Source organism: Trachurus trachurus, assembly GCF_905171665.1.
Source record: "Trachurus trachurus genome assembly, chromosome: 2".
In the NCBI taxonomy this organism is placed as follows: Eukaryota; Metazoa; Chordata; class Actinopteri; order Carangiformes; family Carangidae; genus Trachurus; species Trachurus trachurus.
In genome coordinates, this window is record NC_139914.1 from 15,082,907 (window position 1) to 15,107,606 (window position 24,700).

The 24,700-nt window shown below is 39.4% G+C and overlaps 1 protein-coding gene across 1 annotated transcript in view; it reads left to right on the forward strand.

Annotated features, from left to right (window-relative positions):
- LOC310999082 (dystrophin-like) overlaps positions 1 to 24,700 on the forward strand; it is a gene marked incomplete at its 3' end in the record, with an annotated part of 346,130 nt that overhangs the window by 122,528 nt on the left and 198,902 nt on the right. The window contains exons 3-5 of the mRNA XM_083989398.1: positions 19,554 to 19,646; positions 21,235 to 21,315; positions 23,333 to 23,425. Coding sequence (XP_083845524.1) covers positions 19,554 to 19,646; positions 21,235 to 21,315; positions 23,333 to 23,425 — 267 coding nt within the window. The remainder of the gene's footprint in view (positions 1 to 19,553; positions 19,647 to 21,234; positions 21,316 to 23,332; positions 23,426 to 24,700) is intronic.

Here is a 24,700-nt window from a genome sequence, read left to right on the forward strand (position 1 = left end):
GAAAGAGACAAAAAAGAAAGAAGGAAGTAAAAAGACAGAGAAAAGGGGTAGAAGAAAGAAAGAAAGATAGATAAAGAGAGAAAAAAGAGGCAGAGAGGGGGGTATGATAGATAGAAAGACAGAGAAAAGGGGGAGAAAGAAGACAGAGAAAGGGGGTAGGAGAAAGAAAGAAGAAAAAGAGAGAAAAAAGAGACAGAGGGGGTGACAGATAGAAAGAGGTAGATACAGTAGATAGAGATAGAGTGGGGCAGAAAAAAGAAAGAAAGAAAAAGTAAAAAGACAGAGGGGGTGACGGATAGAAAGAGGTAGATAGAGATAGAGTGGGGCAGAAAAAAGAAAGAAAAAGTAAAAAGACAGAGAAAGAGAAAGAAAGAAAGAAAGAAAGAAAGAAAGAAAGAAAGAAAGAAAGAAAGAAAGAAAGAAAGAAAGAAAGAAAGAAAGAAAGAAGAGCTTAGAGCATAGTTTTCCTCAGCCCTGCGCTGTCCATGGTGCTGAAACAGAGTGGAGCAGCGCGTCACGGTTTGGTTTCTTAGCTGCTGCTTACAGGTTAACCCTATTACAGGGTTGTAGAGAAGAAGCTGCTGCTTACAGGGTTGTAGAGGAGAGGTAGAGTTGTAGAGGAGAAAAAGAAGAAAGCCTCTGTAGCTGTAGAGTCAGAGCTCAGGTGAACCGTTGCTCCAGCCACTATACATCCTTTAACTTCTCCACCTGAGCTGCTGCAACAGCCAACAGCTCCTCTCAGTGTTCAGGGACTCCTTACAGAAGAAGCTCCTTGTAGATGAGTCACTACGCTGCTCGAGGCTCTAAGGGTTTTCTGATATCCCACACTAATGTACATTCAGGCTGATATTTCATAAGCTCGGAGCTCTGGGACCCTCAGGTGATCCACCTTGAGACACCTCCTGTTGGAGTCTTGAGCTGGGATATTTATTTCTGAGAAGTTATTCCTGCATTATCTCCTGATGTTAGAGCTTATATGTTGATCATGCACACTAAAAACAGTTGGGTTAAAAAATAACCCAATTTTAACCCAACTGCTGGTTCAAATAAAGAAAAAAACCCTTTTTGGGTTATTTTAACCCAACAGGTTGGGTTATTCTTTTTTGACCCAACTTTTGGGTTGAATATTCAACCCAAAAGTTGGGTTATGCTAACTACAACGATGGGTTATTTTTAACCCAACTATTAGGTTGTGTATAAAGCGCTTGCTCGACCCAATATATTCACAGGTAGCTGTGGTGGCGGAGACACACAGAATTGCCCAACCCTTAACCCAACAAATGGGTTACTCACTGAAAAATAACCTAATTACTTGAACAACCCAGGAATTGGGTTAAATTCATAGCCCTATAACCCTGAAAATGGGTTACACTCTGGAAAAATAACCCAAAAATTTAACTCAACACCAACTCTCAGAACTCAGAAATTGAGTTACAGAGATAACCCAACATCTTTTAGTGTGTGGTGATCTCATTAAACAGTTTTTTGTTAAATGCAGCCAGTGCATTGTAAAAACAATTCTCTGCTTGAAAAATATGTTTGATTTTTAATACAACACCCCCACCCCTTTCCCCCAAATTACCTTGTGAGTAACCAGTCTGAAGTTTGAAGTCTGTAGCCTCTGAATCAGCAGCCTAGTAACTCAGTGCAGCCCCTCAGTTGTTTTATCCAGAACGAATCAATTGAACTCCTGGGGCTTACTTTCCACATCATAAGACAAATACCTGCTATTAAAAACCAAACCCTTTGTGGTTTTCACTATAAAACCATATATACTTTGTGAGAATTCAAAGAACTATTAGCTCCCATGAAAATGTGCCTGTAGTCCACTGCAAGTAAGTTTCTTACTTCCTTTCCATCTCTGACTCAGTCAAAGATGTGCTGCCTTTGTTCCATTATTCTTTTTTTTATATAGGCCTATATATCTGATATTTTGAATGAGGTTATTTATTTTTGAAGGCAACTGAACCCTGAAGTCCTGATGTCTTTCTTACTTTTTATGTGACTTTTAAGTGGTTTAATCATTACAACCAAGCATTTAGAGTCTGATTAGTTCAACTTTGTCAACTTTTTTAAGTGGGGTCAACCACAACTCCTCCCAAAGATTCAAGATTGTAAAAACTTTATTCTCCATCACATAGTGCCAGAATGTTTTGAGTCCTAACTGAAGGCAATTCTGAGAGAATGTGTGTGAATACAGCCCCGGTCTGGGGACAAGTGAGAAGAACTGCTCCTGTCTTTCTCTTCGTCTTCTTCCTCTTCCTGTCCTCTGGCTGTTATCACAGATTTCACCGACTGACTCACTGAGTGATCTCATTTCCAGCACAGCTCCAATACACAAACTGTTCTGAGAAGAGACTGCAGGGAAGCAGAGGAGCACTTCCCGTACACTGAGCTATATCTCTATCACAGTAAATGAAGTATTTTCATTATGTGTGGTGGCCTGGGAAAACCCTTCACATGGTGGGATTTTGACATTTTCATTTTTTGATATTTCCATACATTTTAAGTTTTCAGCTATTCATAACTGTTTGAATAGGCTGAGATATCCCTCTCAGATCAAAAGTTATGGGCATTTTAATCTATTATGACCAAAAAACTGAAAAGTGAGAAAAATGGCTTTAACTAGAGTTTTGTTGTTTTAACTCTCTAAAGACGAGTGTTTTACAAAACATTAAACAACTTCTGAACCGTTTATGATAGAGACGAGCCGTAAACTGTATCTGAATCGTTTGGTTTTCTGCTTTCCGAGGGTCCTTGAATGGTGCCTCTATGACAAGAAGGGACCGTAAAGGGTGCGTGTAATCACGTGGTACGGGAACAGACGCTAAACCGAGCGTAGCATCAATTGCTACTGGAGCGGCCTGGCCGAATAATTTCCTCCGGGATGAATAAAGTTCTATCTATCTATCTATCTATCTATCTATCTATCTATCTATCTATCTATCTATCTATCTATCTATCTATCTATCTATCTATCTATCTATCTATCTATCTATCTATCTAGAATGTAGCATCAATGCTAAACCGAACGTAGCATCGGCGTTTGCACATGTTTTACAAAACATCAACAACATATTATAACTTCCTGTGATAAAGACGAGCTGTAAAAAGCATCTGAATCACAGGATTCTCTGCTTTCCGAGGGTCCTTGAATGTTACCTCTACAATAACAACGGACCTCCTCTCCTCTAGCGCTGCTGCTGCAGCTCAGCTGGAAATGAAACGCTTTATTTGCCACAAAAACATAAAAATAAGTACTTTCCGTTTTGTTTTCTTAAAATATTTATTCAGCATGATGTAATAGTACCAGAATCACACAAAATATCTAAATCGTTTTGGCTTTTTGCTACAATAGAACGTCAGCTACTTCCGACGGGTTTTCCCAGGCCGCCACACATATGTATCATTATTTCTAAAGGAGGTAGAGGAATGAAAAAGATCCCAGAGAGCAGAGATAAGTATACACACTAAAAACAGTTGGGTTAAAAAATAACCCAATTTTAACCCAACTGCTGGTTCAAATAAGGACGAACCCCTTTTTTGGGTTAATTTTAACCCAATGGGTTGGGTTAATCTTTTTATTTTTAACCCAACTATTGGGTCGTGTATAAAGCACTTGCTCGACCCAATAGTTGGGTTAAAAATAACCCAATGTTGTAGTGCGCGGACAGCATTTTTCAAATGAACTGGCCGGTTAAGTCACAGAATTACCCAACCCTTAACCCAACAAATGGGTTACTCACTGAAAAATAACCCAATTACTTACACAACCCAGGAATTGGGTTAAATTCATAGCCCTATAACCCTGAAAATGGGTTACACTCTGGAAAAACAACTTTATTTTAATTGAACTCAACACCAATAACTCAGAAATTGGGTTACAGAGATAACCCAACATTTTTTAGTGTGTATGCATCTCCAATAACAGCTCAGTCTTGTTTTGTTTGTTTTTTTTTTGTTTGTTTTTAATCATTTTTTCCCACTTCCTATTTTTAGAAAAAATTGGACAGCAGGAAAGAAAAGTAAATGTATCTTCCAGTCACTTTCATGCACGGCTGTCTCCTCGGTCATCCCTCCGTTTCACCCGCAACACACACACACACACACACACACACACACACACACACACACACACACACACACACACACACACACACACACACACACACACACACACACAGGTCTGTTCTCCCTGGAGAGTTGGTTCAGTGAAGCCGGGGAGAGAAAAAGACTTTAAGATTTCTGCTTGTGAGAAAATATGGATTGTTTTTTTGTTTTTGTTTTTTTTACCCAAAATGCATTGTGTCAGGTTAGTTTGTGTTGCTCTGAGCCAATCACGTGGTTTAAATGTAGCTAACTATTCAATTACACTCAAGTGTTTTTTCCCGTGTGTGTGTGTGTGTGTGTGTGTGTGTGTGTGTTTATTTGTGGTGTGTGTGTTTGGTGAGTGCCGACACATCGCTTCTTTTCCTATTTTCAAAGTTGATTACAAGGTGCTAGAGGTGTGCCGTTGCTATGGCGATAGCAAGACTTAGGTGAGTGTGTGTGTGCATGTTACTTCTCATTTGTGTGTGTGAAGCTTTTGAAACAGAATCTGATCTCAGACACATGATTAAAGTCAAGGGAAGGACAGAATCCTCTTCTCTTCTCTTCTCCTCTCCTCTCCTCTTCTCTTCTCTTCTCTTCTTTTCTCCTCTCTTCTCTTCTCTTTACCTTTCTTCTATTCTCTTCTATTCTATTCTTCTCTTCTCCTCTCCTCTCTTCTCTTCTCCTCTCTTCTCTTCTCTTTACCTTTCTTCTATTCTCTTCTATTCTATTCTTCTCTTCTCCTCTCCTCTCTTCTCTTCTCCTCTCTTCTCTTCTCTTTACCTTTCTTCTATTCTCTTCTATTCTATTCTTCTCTTCTCCTCTCCTCTCTTCTCTTCTCTTCTCTTCTATTCTTCTTTTCTCTTCTCTTTTCTTCTCTTCTTTTCTATTCTCTTTTCTTCTCTTTTCTTTTCTCTTCTCTTTTCTTTTCTCCTGTTCTATTCTTCTCTTCTTCTCTTCTCTTCTCTACTCTTTTCTTTTCTTCTTTTCTATTCTCTTTTCTTCTCTTCCCTTCTTTTCTATTCTCTTCTCTTATTTTCTCTTTTCTTCTCTTCTCTTCTTCACATGCCTTATCTTTTCCTTACATCCTTTGTTTCATCTCCTACTTTCACTCATCGCCATTCTTTCGTTTCTTGCCCTTTTGCCCTCTTTTGCTCCCTCTCTCTTCTCTTTAGTCATCTTTTGTTTATCTCCTCCTCCTCTCCTCTCCTCCTCTCCCCTCCTCTCCTCTCCTCTCCTCTCCTCTCCTCTCCCCTCCCCTCCCCTCCCCTCCTCTCCTCCCCTCCCCATCCAGCCTGATCTCCTCTACCCGTTACTGAGCGGAGGAAAAGGACGGAGACAATGAGATAGAAAAGATAGAAAAAGCAGGTGAGAGAGAAAGAGAGAGAGAGAGATCCCCTCATCCATCCAAACTAACCAAAGCATAATGATCCCCCCATCCTAGATAGATGAATCTGTCACACACACACACACACACACACACACACACACACACACACACACACACACACACACACACACACACACACACACACACACACACACGCAGGCCTCAGGAGAGTAAAATGTACTGAGACAGCAGATGGGAGAAAGAAAGTGAGATTATGGGAGGGGAGAAAATGAAAGGAGAGAGGCGCGGAGGAGAAAAGCGTGTGAAGAATGAAGGAAGAAGAGAAGAGAAGAGGAGGAAAATGAGTGTGTGTGAGGAAAACAGGAGTTCAGACGGGGACGGGGCGAAGCAGACGAGTTATGGCAGAAGGAGGAAGGTTCGTGACGACAGGAGAGAGATATATGGAGAGAGAGAAGAGAAGAGGAGAGATGTCGGCCGCGTGTCTTCTGACTTTACTGTGATTTGCTGCTCAGAGAAACATAAAAAGAAGCTCTTCAGGAATATACCAGAATCTGTCGCCACGGAGGGAAACTCAGCTTTTTCTTTTCTTTTTTCTTTCTTGTTTACCAACCACATCTGGTAGAGGGTGCTTCATTCAGTCGAGGAGATCAGATCACAATGTGTCAACAGTAAGGGTGTGACGAGATCTTGTGGCACAATATAGTGCTAATATTGTTAGCAGTTAAAAAAAAGAAATATTTGATTTAATTTATTTTATTTTAACTTTTATAAATTTTTGTTTTAGTTTCAATTTGTGGAAGAAGAAGTTAAAAGCTCATGCTTACATCATGCATGTAAAGAGTTATAATAAAACATTTCAAAATGCATGTGCAACTCGGTTCGATAAAAGTCTGTTGGTCCAGTCAGAGATTTTAAACCTTCCGGTTTAAAAACAAAAAAGTTGGACGATTTATGTAGCAAAATGAAATTATGACAATTTTATACTTGTAAATGTTAGATTTCAATGCAAACGATTTATAATATTTTTAAAAAGTCGTACAAACTTAGGCCACAACTAAAACATGTAATGTTCACGAAAACAAACGCGGTGTTAGTAAAGTAAAGTATGCCTTTATTTATCCCGCGATGCGGAAATTCGCAGGGTTACAGCAGAAGTACATACAAACAAACACATTCACACATGCCGTGCACACTGTGGTGGACTGGTAAATAATATAATAGGTTATAAATATAGGGCAACAAGGATATTAAAAGAGATACAGCTGTTAGCCACTGCTAGCTTTTGTTAGCAACACATACAAACAGAGTAAGCAAATGTCCAGGGATAAGAATTGCACAGTAGCTACTATGTAAACGGCTTTAATGGCGGGCCCGGCTCTACGCAGGGGCAAGAGGGGGCAGTGCCCCCTCAAATAAATGTCTTGCCCCCTCAAATCCAAATTTTAGAAGTTGAGAAAGCACATTTTAATATACTCAACAAATGTGTATATTACCAAAGAGAAAGAAGTTAAGTTGGGGGTTCAGACATCCCTCTATCTAGACATGCCGGTAGTCCGACACTTTTTGATACCGCTATTCCGCGCGTCTCTTTTTTTTTCTTTTTCTTTTTTTACAGCTGCGATACCCAGGCGCGTCTCTCTCTCTTTTCTTTTCAGCATGCCTATCACCGGTTTGATGAGGGAGTGATGTTCTTAATCTCAACAACTAAACATCAAGTCACAAACAAAACTGACACACATGATAAACAAACAGAACTATGCTGCAGTTTGTTTGTCAAGTTAACCTGTCACCTTCAGCACCACGGACAGCGCCGCGGATGAGCCGCGGAGAAGCTTCATCTGTGAGCGTCTGGGCTCTGGGCTTAGGGCCTGGGGCCTCATTTATCAAAACTGTATAGCAGTGTAAAACTGCTGCTACTAAATGTTTTGCTTAGCCCTACGGCGAAAATACACCCAAAATATTTACACCTTTTTCAGATCTATCAAACTGTGCGTGCACAACTCTCAGCAATTTCTCTTCGATAAATCAAACTGGATCCAAGAACGGTGCGCAGTTGCGCAAGTGAACGCACCTCCGTCCCCGGAATGCCTAGACACAACCATATATGGTCAGCACGTGCATATTAATTAGCCATGTGCTCTGTGGAGCGACAACAAAGTGACAACAAAGACAACGGGCGGAGGGCGGGGGGAAGAAAGCGAGATAGCTACATGGCATCGGGCAATAAATCAGTCAGAAAAATGATCTTGCATTTTAACAAAGCTACAATAAAAACAAAAACCTCCTAAATCTCAACAAAAGGGAGCAGAAATAAGAATAATCTTACTCTTAATAATCTTAATCCTACAAATTGACAAAATTATCTGCAGTAGCACAAAAATCCGCCGAAAAAGGGACAGTGTTCTTTTCTAAAATGTTCTGTCTCCCCCCCCTCCTCTTCTCAGAGTACACCAGAATGCTTCACTCAAATTTTAAAATCACAAAAATTTTCTGGGGGGATGCCCCCAGACCCCCCTACAGGTATTTAGCTACTCACCTTTTCACCCCCTCTGGGTTTGCAATGCATCTTCAGGTATATGCACCCCCCCCCCCCCCCCCCCCCCCCCCCCACTATAATGTGGCTCTTTGCATTACAACAGTAAAAAATTTGGGCTCTAAGACCCTGGTTGGCCACCCTGACCCCTAGTTGGACAGGTCTGAAGGTAGAGGCCTGACAAAGTGCAATCCACTTCTCCAGGTTGCCGTTGGACACATAGCCAACAACCCAATTCAATGAAGTTACTATAAGCACAGAGAAAGAAAAGTGCTGGAGCATGATGTGTTCACATGATGCCCCCTTCACATTTCTGACTGCCCCCTCATATATGCCTGCCTAGAACCGGCCCTGTTTAATGGCTTTAATGTGAAACAGTAAAATCACAGAGCGTTTTACTCCTAGCGGCCATCTTGAATTCTTAAGTCTGTGCTCATATGATTCGACTTTCCAAATCGGAGATCCACACTGAAACCCACTATCCAATTTTACAATTTGGTTTAAGTGGCCGTTAGCCGTTAGCTACTGTTAGCCTTTGCTAGCAACACTCTAGGTGGTTCTTACACATAAAAACGGCAAAGGAAATTGTGGAGGGATAAGACTTGAACAGTATTATACATGGCTGACTTTAATGTGAAACAGTTACAGCAGAAATAAAACAAATAAACTAATTTCCCAGTCGAAAATCTGCACTTAAACTCACTATCCAATCTTTCAGTTTGGTTTCAAGTGTTAACCTGAAAACTGCTGTATCAATGAGAGAACACTTTGTTACTAGAACTCCAGAAAAGAGCCACAGGGAGTTAATGGAAAACTACAATGTATGGTCTTATATAGGCTATCTCTTCTTAAAAATTGATACTAAAAATAAAACACATGAAAAGTGTAAGAAGGATTTTTAAATAGAAAGCTACATAAAACTAAAACTTCTCAAATCAGTCAGTCAAAGGAAATTGAAATGAATCTGTGGAAACTGTGGGGAATTGTAGTAATATAGGAGCAATAGCTGAAGAAAGCTGCACTACTGAATAATGTATGCTAGCAGCTCTGCTTAGCTCTGAAGGGAAAAATACATGTATCAGTCCATCACTGCTCACACTGCTGAAAGCTGAAACTTTAGCTCTGTGCTCCAAATTAATTTGTAACATTGTTTTATTCATAGTACAGCACAAAACTAATGCTACACACTGCCTCAAGGAAAGAAATACAAGCAAAATGAAATAAAAAGGCAGCATCACAGAAAGTGAAAGACAAGAGCAACTGCAATCATACAGTATTAAAGTGGTAATCCAAGGGGATGGAAACAAATAAGAAAACATAAATTGTATAAATATCTACATCTACACACACAACTGCAGTCCCTCTACTTCCTGCTTCCTGCTCTGGGAGTTCAGGGAACCTCCTCTGGGAACACCATGTAGACATTTTACACTACTGAAATTACATATTAAATAAAATCTTCTATTGAAATGTATGAAATTTGCATTATAATTTGCTTTACTTTATTATGGATCCCCATTAGCAGGTTATTGATGATGCTGAATCCATTTCTGACATTTTCAAAATTAAAAATGGCTGTCTAAACCGGAAGTGACCAGATTTTAACCGCCAGTGGGCCAATTATGCTAATTTATGCTAATTTATGCTAATTGCCCAATATATATAAGTTAGCATCTGACAGTTTCTGAATACTGGGGACCCATACTATCTATTTCTAACATAAAACTTTGGGGTACTCAACATTTCCGGGTACTCATTGTTGGCAAGTAGACTACTGAGGTTGTGGGATGTCGTTGCTATGGCGCCAAACCGCCGCCTTAATGATGGTGGTTGGTGCTGAGTCTGGCATCTACTCCACCCATCCACACAACTCTCTGCTGTGCTTGTCTGATGACACATGTGAGGAGGCGTGTTGTTGTGTTTGTATCTGGAGTGGAGGAAACTGGAGATGGTTAAAGGGATAGTTCACCCAAAATTCAAATTTCACTCACCCGAAAGAAATTAAATAAGTCTATGTTTTAAGCTTGTTTGACCAGGAAGAGCAGCGCTGGGAGCTTCCGCTACAAACAAGCTTAAAATATAGACTTATTTAATTTTTTTTCGGAAAACAATTTCTCATGTCGGGGCTTCAATACAAGAGGGACATTACAGACGAGCAGCATGGAGGTATTTGGATGTTTTTTGGTGTGTCTTTTTGGACGAAGAAAAGTGAGGCCCATTCGTAACCATCATATGGACATGCAGTGCTGCACCGAGCCCCGCTGTAACTCAGAGAAGCCACGGAGGACTCTGAAACTTCTCCCAGCCCTAATGAGTGAAATTTGAATTTTGGGTGAACTATCCCTTTAGAAAAGAAAGTGAAGTAGTAAAGCAATCAGCAATTAGAAACAGTAACTGAAGTGGAAGTAAAGTATACTACAATGACATATTTTAGGGTTTTTAGATTCAGTGGATTATGAAAGTGGCAATAAATCAATGCGCTCTGTAGAATCACTGTATCTCCTTTTCCTCAGTCAGATTCAGCTTTAAAAAAAAAAGTCCTTTCTTTGGAAGTTGACCTGTTGGTCAGTTCAGATCCTTCAGATTCATCCATGTATCGCAGGTTGATTATTTGCTCTGGTGGTTCATGTCAACAGTTGAGCGTACACTCTTGCTGCTGTCGTTACCTCATAGCGACTCTGAATCTAAATGCTAATTCCAGTTGGACTTGGCTTGTTGTGCAGTTTTTATGCCGTGCTGACACATGACTTGATACAAATACACTGCAGGTGATGTTTTGAGTATAGGAATTTACTTGCTATACTTCAGTAAAAGGCTGAAGCACCAAACTGAAATATCATGTCATGAAATTTTGAACGGACATTGATTGGTCCACATCAATATCTGCTGAGCGATTGGATGGACTGGGCTGAAATCAGTTTCAAATATTAATGGCGCAAGAGGACGAGAAGTCGGTACAAGAATTTTGGAGAGACATTCAGTAGAACGCTGGTTTTCCTTCAGGGGCACCATGCACACTAAATACAGTTGGGTTAAAAAATAACCCAATTTTAACCCAACTGCTGGTTCAAATAAGGACAAACCCCTTTTTTGGGTTAATTTTAACCCAACAGGTTGGGTTATTCTTTTTGACCCAACTGAAAAATAACCCAAATACTTGAACAACCCAGGAATTGGGTCAAATGAATACCCCTATAACCCTGAAAATGGGTTACACTCTGGAAAAATAACCCCAAAAATTTAACTCAACACCAATAACTCAGAAATGGGTTACAGAGATAACCCAACATTTTTTAGTGTGTGAGTGTAACAGTTGGGAGTTTCACTAAAGGTCTCAGGAAGTGTATGATTGATCGTCCTGAAGTTTAGTTTAGTTCAGTTTTTTATTTGCACATTATATAACCTGCAAAAAAAATGGTGTTGCTCTAGCTTTGGTACAAATTACCATTAGCCATTTTAGACGGCTTCTTTTCTAATTCCAGGCATTTACACATTCATGTTGTTCATGAAATGAAAATCCTCAACTTTCCCTCTTATTATGTAACAAGTTAGCATTCTTAAATTCCCATCAAACCACTGTTGTAAGCCCTGGTTTGTAATGTTTCTATTAAGTTGCCGCTCTGTTATTGAATATAGAACTCAGCAGTGAGCAACTTTGGTATTAAACCTGACAAGCCCAAAAATCTGATCAGAAAGTGGCTGTCCACCGTAATAGTTGTATACAGTCCTATTATATATTATATATAGACACGAATCAGCAGTGACTCTGCAGATTATTACTCGTAGGTTTTTGCTCCGTATGCTCCTTTTATTTCCCTTTTCATTATTTGAGCATTCCTTTGAAAATAAAGCCAGTCTAAACATAATGTGCCCTCAGGGAATGCTGCCTCGTGGTAATTTAAATCCTACATAACAGCTTTGTTTCCTCTCACTTTTCATTTCATTTCATTTGTTGCAAGGACACAACACGATTGGACGGTTCAGCACAGGATTCTTTACACTGTAGTTTCTTTCTTTTTTCTTTTTTTTGGATGGCGTAAAGTTCTTTACTTCCTCCAAAAAGAAGCTTTTTATGTTTTTATCTGGCTGAGAAAAAGATTGAATACAGCCATGTTCCCTTCCTCCATCATTCCTTCTTTCCTTCCTTTTTCCCTTCCTTCCTTCATCCGTCCTTCTGCTTCCTTCCTTGACCTAATCTGTTCCTTCCCTCCATTTTTCTTTCCTTTCTTTTTCCCTTCCTTCCTTTGTTCCCTTCGTTCTTACTTCTTCATCCTTCCTTTTTGACCCAATTGACCCAATCTGTTCCCTCCCTCCATCTATCGTACCTTCCTTTTTCCCTTCCTTCTTTCCTCCCATCTCTCACTTCGTCCTTCCTTCCCTTCATCCTTCTTTCCTTCCTTCCTTTTTCCCTTCATCCTTCCTTCCTTTTTTCCCTTCGTCCTTCTTTCTTCCTTCCTTCCTTCCTTCCTTCCTTTTTTCCCTTCATCCTTCTTTCCTTCCTTCCTTCCTTTTTTCCCTTCTTCCTTCCTTCCTTCCTTCTTTTTTTCCCTTCATCCTTCTTTCCTTCCTTCCTTCCTTTTTTCCCTTCGTCCTTCTTTCCTTCCTTCCTTTTTCCCTTAGTCCTTCCTTCCTTCCTTCCTTCCTTTTTCCCTTCGTCTTTCCTTTCTTCTTTCCCTTCGTCCTTCCTTCCTCCCTTCTTTCCCTTTGTCCTTCTTTCCTTCCTTCCTTCCTTTTTCCCTTTGTCCTTCCTTCCTTCCCTTCATCCCTCCTTCCTTCTTTCCCTTCGTCCTTCCTGTCTGCCTTCCTTTTTCCCTTCGTCCTTCCTGCCTTTCTTCCTTTTTTCCCTTCATCCTTCCTTCCTTCCCTTCGTCCTTCCTGCCTGCCTTCCCTTTTCCCTTCATCCTTCCTTTCTTCTTTCCCTTCTTTCTTCCTTCCTTCCTTCCTTTTTCCCTTCGTCCTTCCTTTCTTCTTTCCCTTCGTCCTTCTTTCCTTCCTTTCTTCTTTCCCTTCGTCCTTCTTTCCTTCCTTCTTCTTTCCCTTCGTCCTTCCTTCCTTGACCCAATAGGACAACAGGAGGGTTATATTAATATATCTTATAATTAATATATATTATATTAAGGTAAAAAACACTTTTCCGACTGGATGATTCGGTGTTTTTGTAGTTGTACAACAATCCATGAAATCTTGTGGTCAACATTTCCCTTACACATGATTCGTACTGGGGAGAAATTGAACACATGAACCGGTTTAATCACAGTTCGACTCGACACTCGACACTGTGTCAAACGCTGCTGCTGCTGCATACAGGGAGAATTCAGTATGGAAAAGGATAATTAGCAGTGTCCTTGAGTGGAAAATCACCCCTGTGTGTGCGTTGATGTGTCCACATTACTAATTCATGCAGACTTGTAGCTCCGAGAGGGAGAGTGAAATGCTCAAAGAGACAAATTAAATAGTTCATTTCACAACCTCCTGCCTCGTTCTCTGCACTGCAGATCACATCATCCTAGTTGACGTCTTGTTCGAAGTAACAATAAAGCGATATTTGTTTTTCCGTAAAGATGCATTCATGGAAAATTGGATTAAAAAAACTCCCTCCACATTGCTTGTTTCTGCTGTAGATGAAAGGTTCATCTGAGGATCTATGACAGTTAAAGGGGCTGGATTAACCTGACAAGAACAAAAAGGTTGTTTCAAAACAGTAAATGGGCTGATTTGAAGATCATCTGAAAAAAACATTTATCTGAAAGTTTTGTACAACAGAATAGCACAAGCACTTTTTTTTTTAATTTTTTTTTTTTAATCAAATTTCCCCATCGTGGGTAAACCAGGGTTATTGAGTATTGAGTCTGCACCTGGAAAAGCTTGATTATTAGCATCAGAACCTGCTGCTGTCTTCCAGGATTACAACACGTAATTGATTTAAAGTTACAATGCTGTTCTTTTTTGTTTGTGATACGTTTTCACTTTGATTTTGGGTGTTATTGTGAATCCAGCCTAGTTCACACTGCAAAAACTCGTCTTATTTCTAGTGAAAATGTCATTTCTAGTCAAAACAAACCTCATTATACTTAAAATAAGACTCATCACATTAAAACGTAGCTTGTTTTTAGACACCTTTTACTTCTTTCAAGCAGATTTTCATTTGAAATAAGTAAAAAAAAATTGACAGTGGAGCAAGTTTATCTTTCTTATTACAAACACAAAAAACTTGCTTTCACTGGCAGATTTTTCTACTTATTTCAAGTGAAAATGTGTTTAAAACAAGTGAAAATGATCTAAAAACAAGTTAATCTTTAGGCAATGAGTCTTATTTTAAGTGGAAAGAGATTAGTTTTGACTAGAAATGAGACATTTTGACAAGAAATAAGACAAATATTCTTGGAAAGATTTTGAGTTTTTGCAGTGCATTTGAGATTCTGTTCCGATAGAAACCTCTGACTAGTGCACATTTAGTCCATTAAGCCTGTAATTACAATGCATGTCACAGATAAAACTAATAGAAACACAGAAAAGGTAAGATAAATACTCACACTCGCCCACTATGCCAAAGCTAAGCTAACGCTCGGCTAGCAGCTAAAGCTAAGCTAACGCTAAAGGACGTAACGTAATAATGCTGTTGGTGCAGAGATCATTTCCTGTCGACGTTGCCGATGTAAGCAGATGTAAATATTTATATATTTTGGACCCGTCAAAATTTATAAAACAATTATTTCTACACTATACTTTTTTTTTTCAGTAAAATTAATACTTTTATTCTGTACTCCTCTAGACCTGTGGATGTAGCCTATTATTTTCGAAAAATTAATCGTTTTAATGAAAAGTTGGAGCTATAACCTTTAAATACAGCAGCAAAGACGATGCGCATACAGCAGTGCATAAGAACATGATGCATTATTAAGAGCTTATAAATAAGTTAAAATGCAGAAATTGTAACCTTTTTGACAGCTAAACCCCTTGAGTCAAACACACATATATTTGTAATCTGGATTTGACATGAGTGGTAGTTTGAGGCTGGTGAGCCGACTCTGCTGCTGCTGAGTGTGGGTGATGATTGTCAGGGCAGCACAGAGAAGCAGCAGCTCTACTTCCTTGACCTAAGCTGTAATCTGCAGTGGCACTGATAGTCGAGTGTCGCACACCCTCAATGCCCACAGAAGCCCGGAGTGAATGGACAGTGATAGACACGCGTTATCACTTTGCAATGCGATAAAGATGAAGGGAAGAAACTGACATCTCCACAGACGAGATGTCTTTATTATTATTATAGACTTATATTAATATTCTTTCATTTAAAGCCGACTGCTGCTCAGCTCGGAGGAAGAACAAGTCTGGTTGAGAAATGACGGCGGCCATGTTTGGCATTCTGGTCACGCGCCGCTAAAGGTCGTTACACTCATTGCCATCACTGTTTGCCGAAGATGGAAACATGATTATGTGTGTGTATGCGTGTGTGTGTGTGTGTGTGTATGCGTGTGTGTGTGTGTGTGTGTGTGTGTGTGTGTGTGTGTGCGGCTGCTGTTAGTGTTGGAAGAAGATGAAAAGATTCCAAAACAAATCATGAAATCGGGAGCTATAGCGTGTCGGGAACTTCACACTTCTTTTCTGGCAGATGCAGACAACAGGCGACACTTCATCAAGAAGTAAAGGGCTTTTCTTTTCTTTTTTTACCCCTTTTTACCCCTCCCTCTCTTATTTTTTAGGTGGTAGAAGGGGTTGGATGTGGCTTCTTGGGGTCTGAACAGTAAATACTGATTCTAACATGTTAATTAAGACTGGACACACTTATATGATTTAATGGGGTCCATATGTTCCCACATTCATTTTCTAAATTGTTTTATTGCTTTTAAATTGTTTTAAAAGCAATAAACAATTATGTTATATTTATTCTTCTGTTGCATTATGTACAGCAACTTTGTTTCAGCTGTGGTTGTTTTAAAGGGCTCTATAAATAAAGTTGAGTTGAGTTGAGTTGTCCAAACACACACTATGAAACATCCAGATACCTCCATACTGCTCGTCCTACTGACCCAAGTGTCCTGAAGCCGCCACACACGAAAAAGTTGTTAGGAAAAAATTAATTTGATAAGTATCAATGAATTTCGGGGAAAAAAAATTGGAAAATTTTCGGGATTTTTTTTTATTTTTTATTTTTTGGTAAAAGTTTATTGAAAAGTATTCATTGGCTGCACCTTTAGCTCCACTTGCGAGTCATCAGAAATCGGAAATTGGCTTGCCATCCACTAATCATGTAACATAAACAAAAAGAAAAGAAAAGAACATACATTTCAATTTGCTGTTAATATCTAACATCTGGCCCGGGTGGAGTGATGAGTGGAAAACATTTTACTGCCTGTGTGTGGATGATTGTTCAGTTAGAAGTAGAAACTAGTCCCTGTGGTTCAAGTGGCTCCTCTGGGAGCTGCAATTATGAGGAAATCAGTTCAGCCAAGAGAAAACACCTGAAGAACTGCTTTATTTCTCAGAGTGGACTGGAATTATGAAGGTGGCTGTTAAAGGGACAAGAGAAGTTTTTCTAATGGGCAGGTGTTTGTGTGGTGTCACTCTTCCACTACACTCATATTCAAATGTGCATTTATATCAGCGTTTTGCCTACTAGTGCTGTATTTTAATGGAAAAAAGATATGAGAGGTTGTTTCTCAGAAGATTGATAACTACATCTCTTTTCCGTAGAAAAAGTGATTTCTTTTTCGCTTCCTCCTTTTTCTTCTAGGCGATATTATGTTTAGTTCCCCCCCCCCCCCCCCCCCCCCCCACTCTGTCTCACTGCCAGTGCAAATGCTTTGCAGATGCAGGAGTGCAGACTTGTACATGGCAGCCATCATTGTAATAATGCATGATCGATGCAGGAGTGAATTTTCTGCCACAGTAACAGCGCAGGAAAGATTCATGGTGTCATTTCAACATGATGCTGCTGGCAACACACAGCCTGCAGAGGGAGAAAGGCTGTCTTACTTACTGTCTATGTCCTTGCCTCTCTCCTGTCTCTACCAATTCTTCCAACACTTTCTCATAATTACTTACTTCACTGGGCATTTACTCCGTTTTTAAATAATACCATTATGCTGCTCACTATGCTAAATCAAGTTTTGTTGAGAAATTATTCGAGATTAGATGATGTTAAATCTGTTATGACATCTCTAATAAACCCCGCGCAAGCGAAGGTCATTTGCAGTGTCCAAGTGAAATTGAAGAAAGCGATCAGCTCCAAGTTTATAGATGAAGCTCCGTAGAGCAGAGTGAGGTAGAAATAAGCCAGAAAATGAAAGTTCAGCGCAAATATAAGAAAAATGAGAACAGGGAGCGTTTGTTTCAATCATCTGGAGCAGTGATTCACATCACAATCAGGAGAACTCGGGCCCCTGGTGGTTCTTCTGCAGCGCTGCTGAGTATGTGGGAAAGATTGTGGAGCAGAGAAGGAAGAAATTCGGATTTGATTTTGAAATATATGCACACCTGAACACAGTGTGTTGCATTTCAAACTGTGTGAACACGGGTTAGCACATGAGCAGAGATCTGAGATTTTGAGTTGTTAGCTAATGGTAAAGGATCAAGATAGGGTTAGCATGTTAGCTAAAAGAAAAGAAAAGAAAAAGATCATGAATTGTGTATTTATGTAAAAAAAAAAAAAATTCAAGATGGTTTTATGTTTAGCATGCTAGCTAAAAGTAACAAAATAAAACAATTTTGAATTGTTAGCTAATGTAAAATTCTTCCCATACTTCTACAGTATGTGGGAAAGATTGTGGAGCAGAGAAGGAAGAAATTCGGATTTGATTTATGCACAGCTGAACACATAGAGAGCCTAAGCGGAAGCAGGAGGTAACGGTCACCATGGGACCTCAACTCTGAAAAACTCGCCATTCAAATGAACGGGACTGAAAGTTTTATTTTGTGATCCGTTTGAATTGTGCCATGAGAAAAAACTCTGTCCTCTACCTGTTTAAAACATCACGTTTCATCCCGAGAAATCAGCAGTTTGTTGTAAAGCTATTGTAGAATATAATTCAGAAGAATCCGTAACCAGAAAGACTCCAGGTGGCGTAGGTGACGTCACACACCAAATGCCGCCCTTTCCCGTGTCAGTTGGTGACGTATTTTCTGTGGGACACAGATCTGTAGTCCGTGGAGCGGTCTTTACACTAAATACATTCTTCTGTTGCCGTTTTACAACAAACTGCTGATTTCTCTTCATGAAACGTGATGTTTTAAACAGGTAGAGGACATATTTTTTTCTCATGGCGCAATTCAATCGGATCACGAAATAAAATGTTCAGTCTCATTCATTTGTATGGCGAGTTTTTCAGAGTTGAGGTCCCATGGCGCCGTTACTTCCTGCTTCCGCTTAGGCTCTCTATTGTGTGAACACTGGTTAGAACATGAGCAGAGATATGAGATTTTGAGTTGTTAGCTATATATTCATTCTTCTAAATGTTGTTTTGTTACTTTCTAAAACCAAACCAGACCCTGGATTATTTTCTATGAACGCAGCTTAATGTTGAGAATTGATTAATCAATTTGTATATTTATTTATTTGTTCATCTGGGATAGTGCATGTTAATCAACATTCCACTTCCCACATCAATCTAAATGTGCCGTAGTTAGCAGCTAAATACTGTAGCTCATTTTCATCAGTAGCAACAATTTATTCATAATAAAATACAAATCAGCACAGTACATAAATACATTACAGAATACTCATGGCTACAAGTCTGGTTTGATTGCAAATTGCTATTATTTGCAATACTTAAAATGTATATTTAAGAGTTAAGAAATCAGTGCTCTCTCTTAAATCAATATTGTAGTATTTCTATTACACATCAAAATATTATGGTTGAAATATCCCAAAATGCACTTTAAGTAATTTCCTGTTTATGCAAGGAGTTTGAACACAGCGACAGTATCTATGTAAATGTGTGAGCAGCTTTGCTTTTTGTTCCCAGGGCTCATTTCAGTAATAGTAGTATTTATATATGCGAGCTCCTCTACCTCGAGCTGCAAGTTGATCTGCATTTGAAAAAAAATGGGTCTGTTTTGTGAATTTGAATCAGTTTCTGGAGAAAGTTGAACTCTCACGTCCGACTGCTGAGTTCCTCTTCACTCTGCCGGCTGCTGCGGAGGAACACAAAAGGCACTCGCGCTGTATTTAGCCTGCAGCTCTTTCCAATGTGAAGTAACTGCTAGCGTGTAATCCTGGACCTGTCAGCGTGATAAAGAACAGCCTCTCGGGTATTAACTGTTATCTTCACATTTAACGCAGCGCTGGGTTGTGATTACTCAGGAGATGTCTATTCTGCTGTTGTTGTGGCCAGTGAGCAGCCGCGTGTCCAGTACGATGATTCTCTCCTTTGACCTTTTCATGGAACAAGTGAATTGACCTCGTATCACCTCCTGTGGTTGTTGCTCCCAGCGCTGGGATGTGTTCAAGCTTCTGCAGACCTGCCTCAGAGGGCCACACACTGCAGACTTACAGAGCAATAGAAGAATCTATATTATAGAATAAATCCATGCACATTATTCTGAGGTTTTCATAATTGTGTGTGTGTGTGTGTGTTTTAGACAAGGAAGCCACCAGTGGAGGATCTGTTCTCAGACCTGTGTGATGGACGACGGCTGCTGGAGCTGCTGGAGGGGCTGGCAGGACATGAGCTGGTACAAACATACACAAATATACTCTATTGCAACATTTTTTCTATCTTTTTTTTTTTTTTTTACATACTGATTTAATCTTTTTCTCCACTGTTATCACTGTACATTATAAATATATAATGTACATGGATGAATAAGACTTAGGATGCTCACTTAGACTTTTTTGGTTTACAACTTAGACCACTATTCAACTAATATTTCAACATCTTATTTTTATTTTTGTTAATGAAATAGGGTTCATTTTAAATTGAATTGGAGTATTAGTCTATACTGTAGATCACCTATTAACAGGGCCGTATAGGGGAGAAAGGTGATGATAGGGGCTCAGCGCCCAGTGGGGCCCACAAAAAACCCCAGTAGTCTAATCTTTGTATTACTGATTTATTCTGCATAAGACCCTGACTAATACTCATAGTAATGCTGCATTAGCATCAAAACAAAGTAGGCTAAATAAGAAATGATAATAGTTACGGGGGGGTCCGTGCAGCAGTATTTGTCCAGATAATGGTTGTGAATGGAGCTCACTTTTTTTCGTAACAAAAAGACACACCAAAAAACATCCAAATACCTCCATGCTGCTCGTCTGTAATGTCCCTCTGGTATTGAAGCCCCGACATGAGAAATTATTCCGCCGGTCACATGAAGAGCAGTGAACGGAGACACTGGGAGCTTCTGCTACAAACAAGCTTAAAATATAGACTTAGTTAATTTTTTTCGGGACAATTTCTCATTTCGGGGCTTCAATACAAGAGGGACATTACATACGAGCAGCATGGAGGTATCTGGATGTTTTTTGGTGTGTCTTTTTGTTATGAAGACAGTTGGTATCCATTTGCAACCGTCATATGGACATGCACTGCTACGCCGAGACCCCCTGTAACTCAGAGAAGCCACGGAGGACTCTGAAACTTCTCCCAGCCCTTAGTCCACATGAGGGGGAGGAGATAATGAGGGAAATTTTAATTTTGGGTGAACTATCCCTTATGATTACATACAAAGTCAATGTAAAAATGCGAATGAACGCGAATTTGTGCAAATGAAATGACAAATGCCATCAGTTACAAATGAACAGGGTGGTAACGTGGTTCTGGGTTCAACTCCCAGACCTGAGTCTTCATCAGACTGAAACAATCAGGTTCCTTTAAACTGAAAAACTCTCCAAGATTAACAACTTAAATGAGACACACACACATACACACAACACACACACACACACACACACACACACACACACACACACACACACACACACACACACACACACACACACACACACACACACACACACATAAACAGCTCGTAGTGTTAATCACAGTTTCACTCCCACCTTGTGTTTTATTTTATTTTTCCCTCCAGCTGTTTCTTTCTTTCTCCACATTTCCTCCTTCTCTTCTCTCTATCTTCCTCGTGGAGACAAATAATCATCTTTGTCCTTTGCTTGATACTATTCTTGTATTGTAATATCACACACACACATGCACACACACACACACACATGCGTAATGTGGCTGTTTGTAACACTAATGGATGCCCCTGAGCAAGGTCTGTGAACGCCTCAGTAATCTCCTCTGTGTGTGTGTGGTGTGTTCAGGTGAAGTTGGAGAGAGGATTCACGCGCGTTCACTCACTCAACAATGTCAACCGTGCTCTGCAGATCTTACAGAAGAACAATGTAAGTACGAAAAAAAAAAAACCCAATGTGAGTCTGCAGGAAAGTTTAGCATCGTATAAAATGACCTAGATCAGATAAATCAGTGGAATATTAACGCTGCCTCTCAGGATTCTCTACTTGGTTTCCATAAAGCTGCATTTAACCTTGACTCTATGGGATGGCTCTACTTTCTGTCTAAGAAAAACAAGTATCCATCTCTTTTATCCCCTCTTCTATCTTTCTGTCTCACTCTTGTCTACATATCTTTCTCTGGCTTTTTGCCCCACAGCACCATTTTTCTTTTGTCTTACTTCTCCTTTGCCTTTTTCTCACAATTGCTCTTCCTGGTTTTCTTTTCTAATGCATCATATTGACAGAAATGTAAAAAATGACAGATGAATAGTTCCCTTTTCTTCCATGAGGCGTGGTGACTGAAGGAATTGACATTTTGAGAAAAGTGTTAGCTTAGCTTACATTAGCTTGGCTTAGCTTAGCTTAGTTTGTCTTATCTGAGTTTAGCATATTTTAGCTTATTTTATCTCTTAGCATATCTAAGCTTGGTTTAGCTTTGTTTACCTTATCTTATCTTATCTTAGTTTAGCATATCATAGCTTAGCTCAGTTTACCTGAGCTTTGTTTATATTATCTGAGTTTAGCATATTTTAGCTTATCTTATCTTAACTTAGCATATCTTAGCTTAGTTTACATTATCTTCTCTCATCTTAGCTTAGCTTAGCTTAGTTTATCTTATCTTAGTTTAGCATATCCTAGTTTAGCTTAGTTTAGCTTAGCTTTGGATGACTGCCTCCCAGCTAGCACCCAGGACCAACCCATGTGTTCCAGTTATGTGAAACGAAGCTAACCATCTTCAGTATTTAATGGACAGATGTAGCAGTATCAGTTGAGCATTGGTTCCCAGTCTGAGGGTCAAGTTAAATAAATCTGGGATAAAACAATCAATATAGAGGAACATAAGGTCAAAATCCCTAAGTTATTGTGATGCAGAAAAAATGCTCAAAATAAAGACTTTGTTTCTTCAATGAGGAATATATCTGTTTTTTTTTTCTATTTAACATGTCTTATAAAATAGAGCCAATTTCAGTACAGCATCATAAATAAAACTGCAACTTAATGTTATATAATTCAAATGTTTTACTTTAAAAGACCAAAGTACTGTGGAAGCCCTGAGTGCTCAATGCAACCATGAAGGTAGTGCATGTATTTTTTTATTTATTGTTAATTGCATTTATGAAGATGTTTTCACAATTTGTTGCATGTTTGGGTGATTTTGGGTTTAGATTTTCTTACGTTAAAGTCCAATGAGCTCTCTGGGTCACTGAAGAAAAGGCTTTGGGATGAGCACAATAAGTTTGTAAAACTTATTGCACCATAGATAGACATAGTGTAGAGATGCTAATGTTGTGGCATGGGCTGATATCGGCAGATATAAAATTATGATATTTTATATTCTTCAGTTTTGCAGTTTTCCCTAGACTGTATCAATATATTAAATTACAGCCTACAAAATGTCAGTCTTCACTTGTTCATTTTAAAACTCTATTTTTCTGATGCACCCTGATAAAACCTCATAGCAAAGCTAATGATCTGGCTCCTGGGTTTGGAATACATTCCACAATATTCCCGCTGGTTATATACGTCTAGCCATGTTTTTGTTTTTTTTAGTTTGGTCGGAAAAAAGAAATGAAAATGCACTGTGCACAATTCTTCAACATGTGGAGGAATCTAAATCTTGACAGGGCCACGTTGCGCTTGCTTTGAAATAGTCCTTTACCGATGACTCATGTCCACATTAAAACCACAACTGTTGTTTTCCGGGCTGCACTCCTGCAGGCATGGCAGCTTCGTTTGTTTTCATCTCCATTCAGAAGCCAGAGTCTTGACAGGAGCTGAATGAACCAATCCAGCAAGTAGACAGGGGTCGCATTAAAAAGGGCTGAGGACCTGCTTGGATTTTGGAAAAAAACTAAAAGAAAACTTTAAAAACAAAAAACCCTTTAATGAGATTTGTGTTCCTCAGGTTGAACTGGTGAATATCGGCGCAGCAGACATCGTTGATGGAAATCACAAACTGATTCTCGGGCTCATCTGGAGCATCATTCTCCACTGGCAGGTCAGTTCAGTTTCACACATTATATCTGAACATAAGAATATTAGAGTTGTCGCTGTCTGTATGCATGAATTTTTACATTTATTACACTACATTCATGATTTCATCAGAAATACAACTTTAAAGGGATAGTTCAACATTTTGGCAAATTGGCCCATTGCCATAATCCCTATAGTCATAGCAGTAGGTTCGTTACCTTTAATTGTCGGTGCAAGCTGTTTTTAGAACGGCGGAGCAGAGCCGTGAGCTGCTCAGAGCTACGCTACGGAGGCTCATTATGGGATTCCTTGGTTTCCCTCATAAAAACTCATCAAATACACAATCCAACAACTCCACAACGCTCTGGTGGACAAGTTGTGAGCTGCACATTCACCACGCTATGAGATAATAACACAACGTTACCACACAGAGTTGTTTTAGAGGGAAATACAGAGACTGTTGATGAAAAACTGTCCCTGAAGGCAACGTGCATCAGTGGTTTTGCATGAATTTCCCTCTAAAACAACTCTGTGTGGTAACGTTGTGTTATTATCTCATAGCGTGGTGAATGTGCAGCTCACAACTTGTCCACCAGAGCGTTGTGGAGTTGTTGGATTGTGTATTTGATGAGTTTGATGAGGGAAACCAAGAAATCCCATAATGAGCCTCCGTAGCGTAGCTCTGAGCAGCTCACGGCTCTGCTCCGCCGTTCTAAAAACAGCTTGCACCGACAATTAGCGACAAGGTAACAAACCTACTGCTATGACTATAGGGGTTTTGGCAATGGGCCAATTTGCCAAAATGTTGAACTATCCCTTTAACACAGATTAAAGTGATGCATATCACTCTGTCTGTTGCTGATGAACCATATCACCATATCAGTATGTTCCACACAGTGCAGAGTTGCACATCATCCTTCTTTTTCACACTGAATATTTCTCCTGGTCATATTGTTGAATGTGTAATGTTTCCTGGGTTGAAGCTGTCAAGGTGAAGTAGCGTTTGCTTTCCTTGCAACAAAAAGATACAGCAGCAAGAGAAGAAAAGTGATTTTCTTTTTTTTCCAACTGTGATGCAGAAATAGACCATGATGCCTCACGGTAAAAAAAAAAGAAAAAAAGATCATGTTCCATCTCAAAAACCTGCAATACCCAAATTTTTTGTTGCTTTACTGCATTGGTTAGCCACCAAATAATTTCAATTATCAGGTCTTTCTATTTCTCCATCTTATTTTAATCATTGTAGCAGCAGAAAATGACCTTTTGGCTTTTTTTTTTTTTTTTTTTTTGCAACAATGCT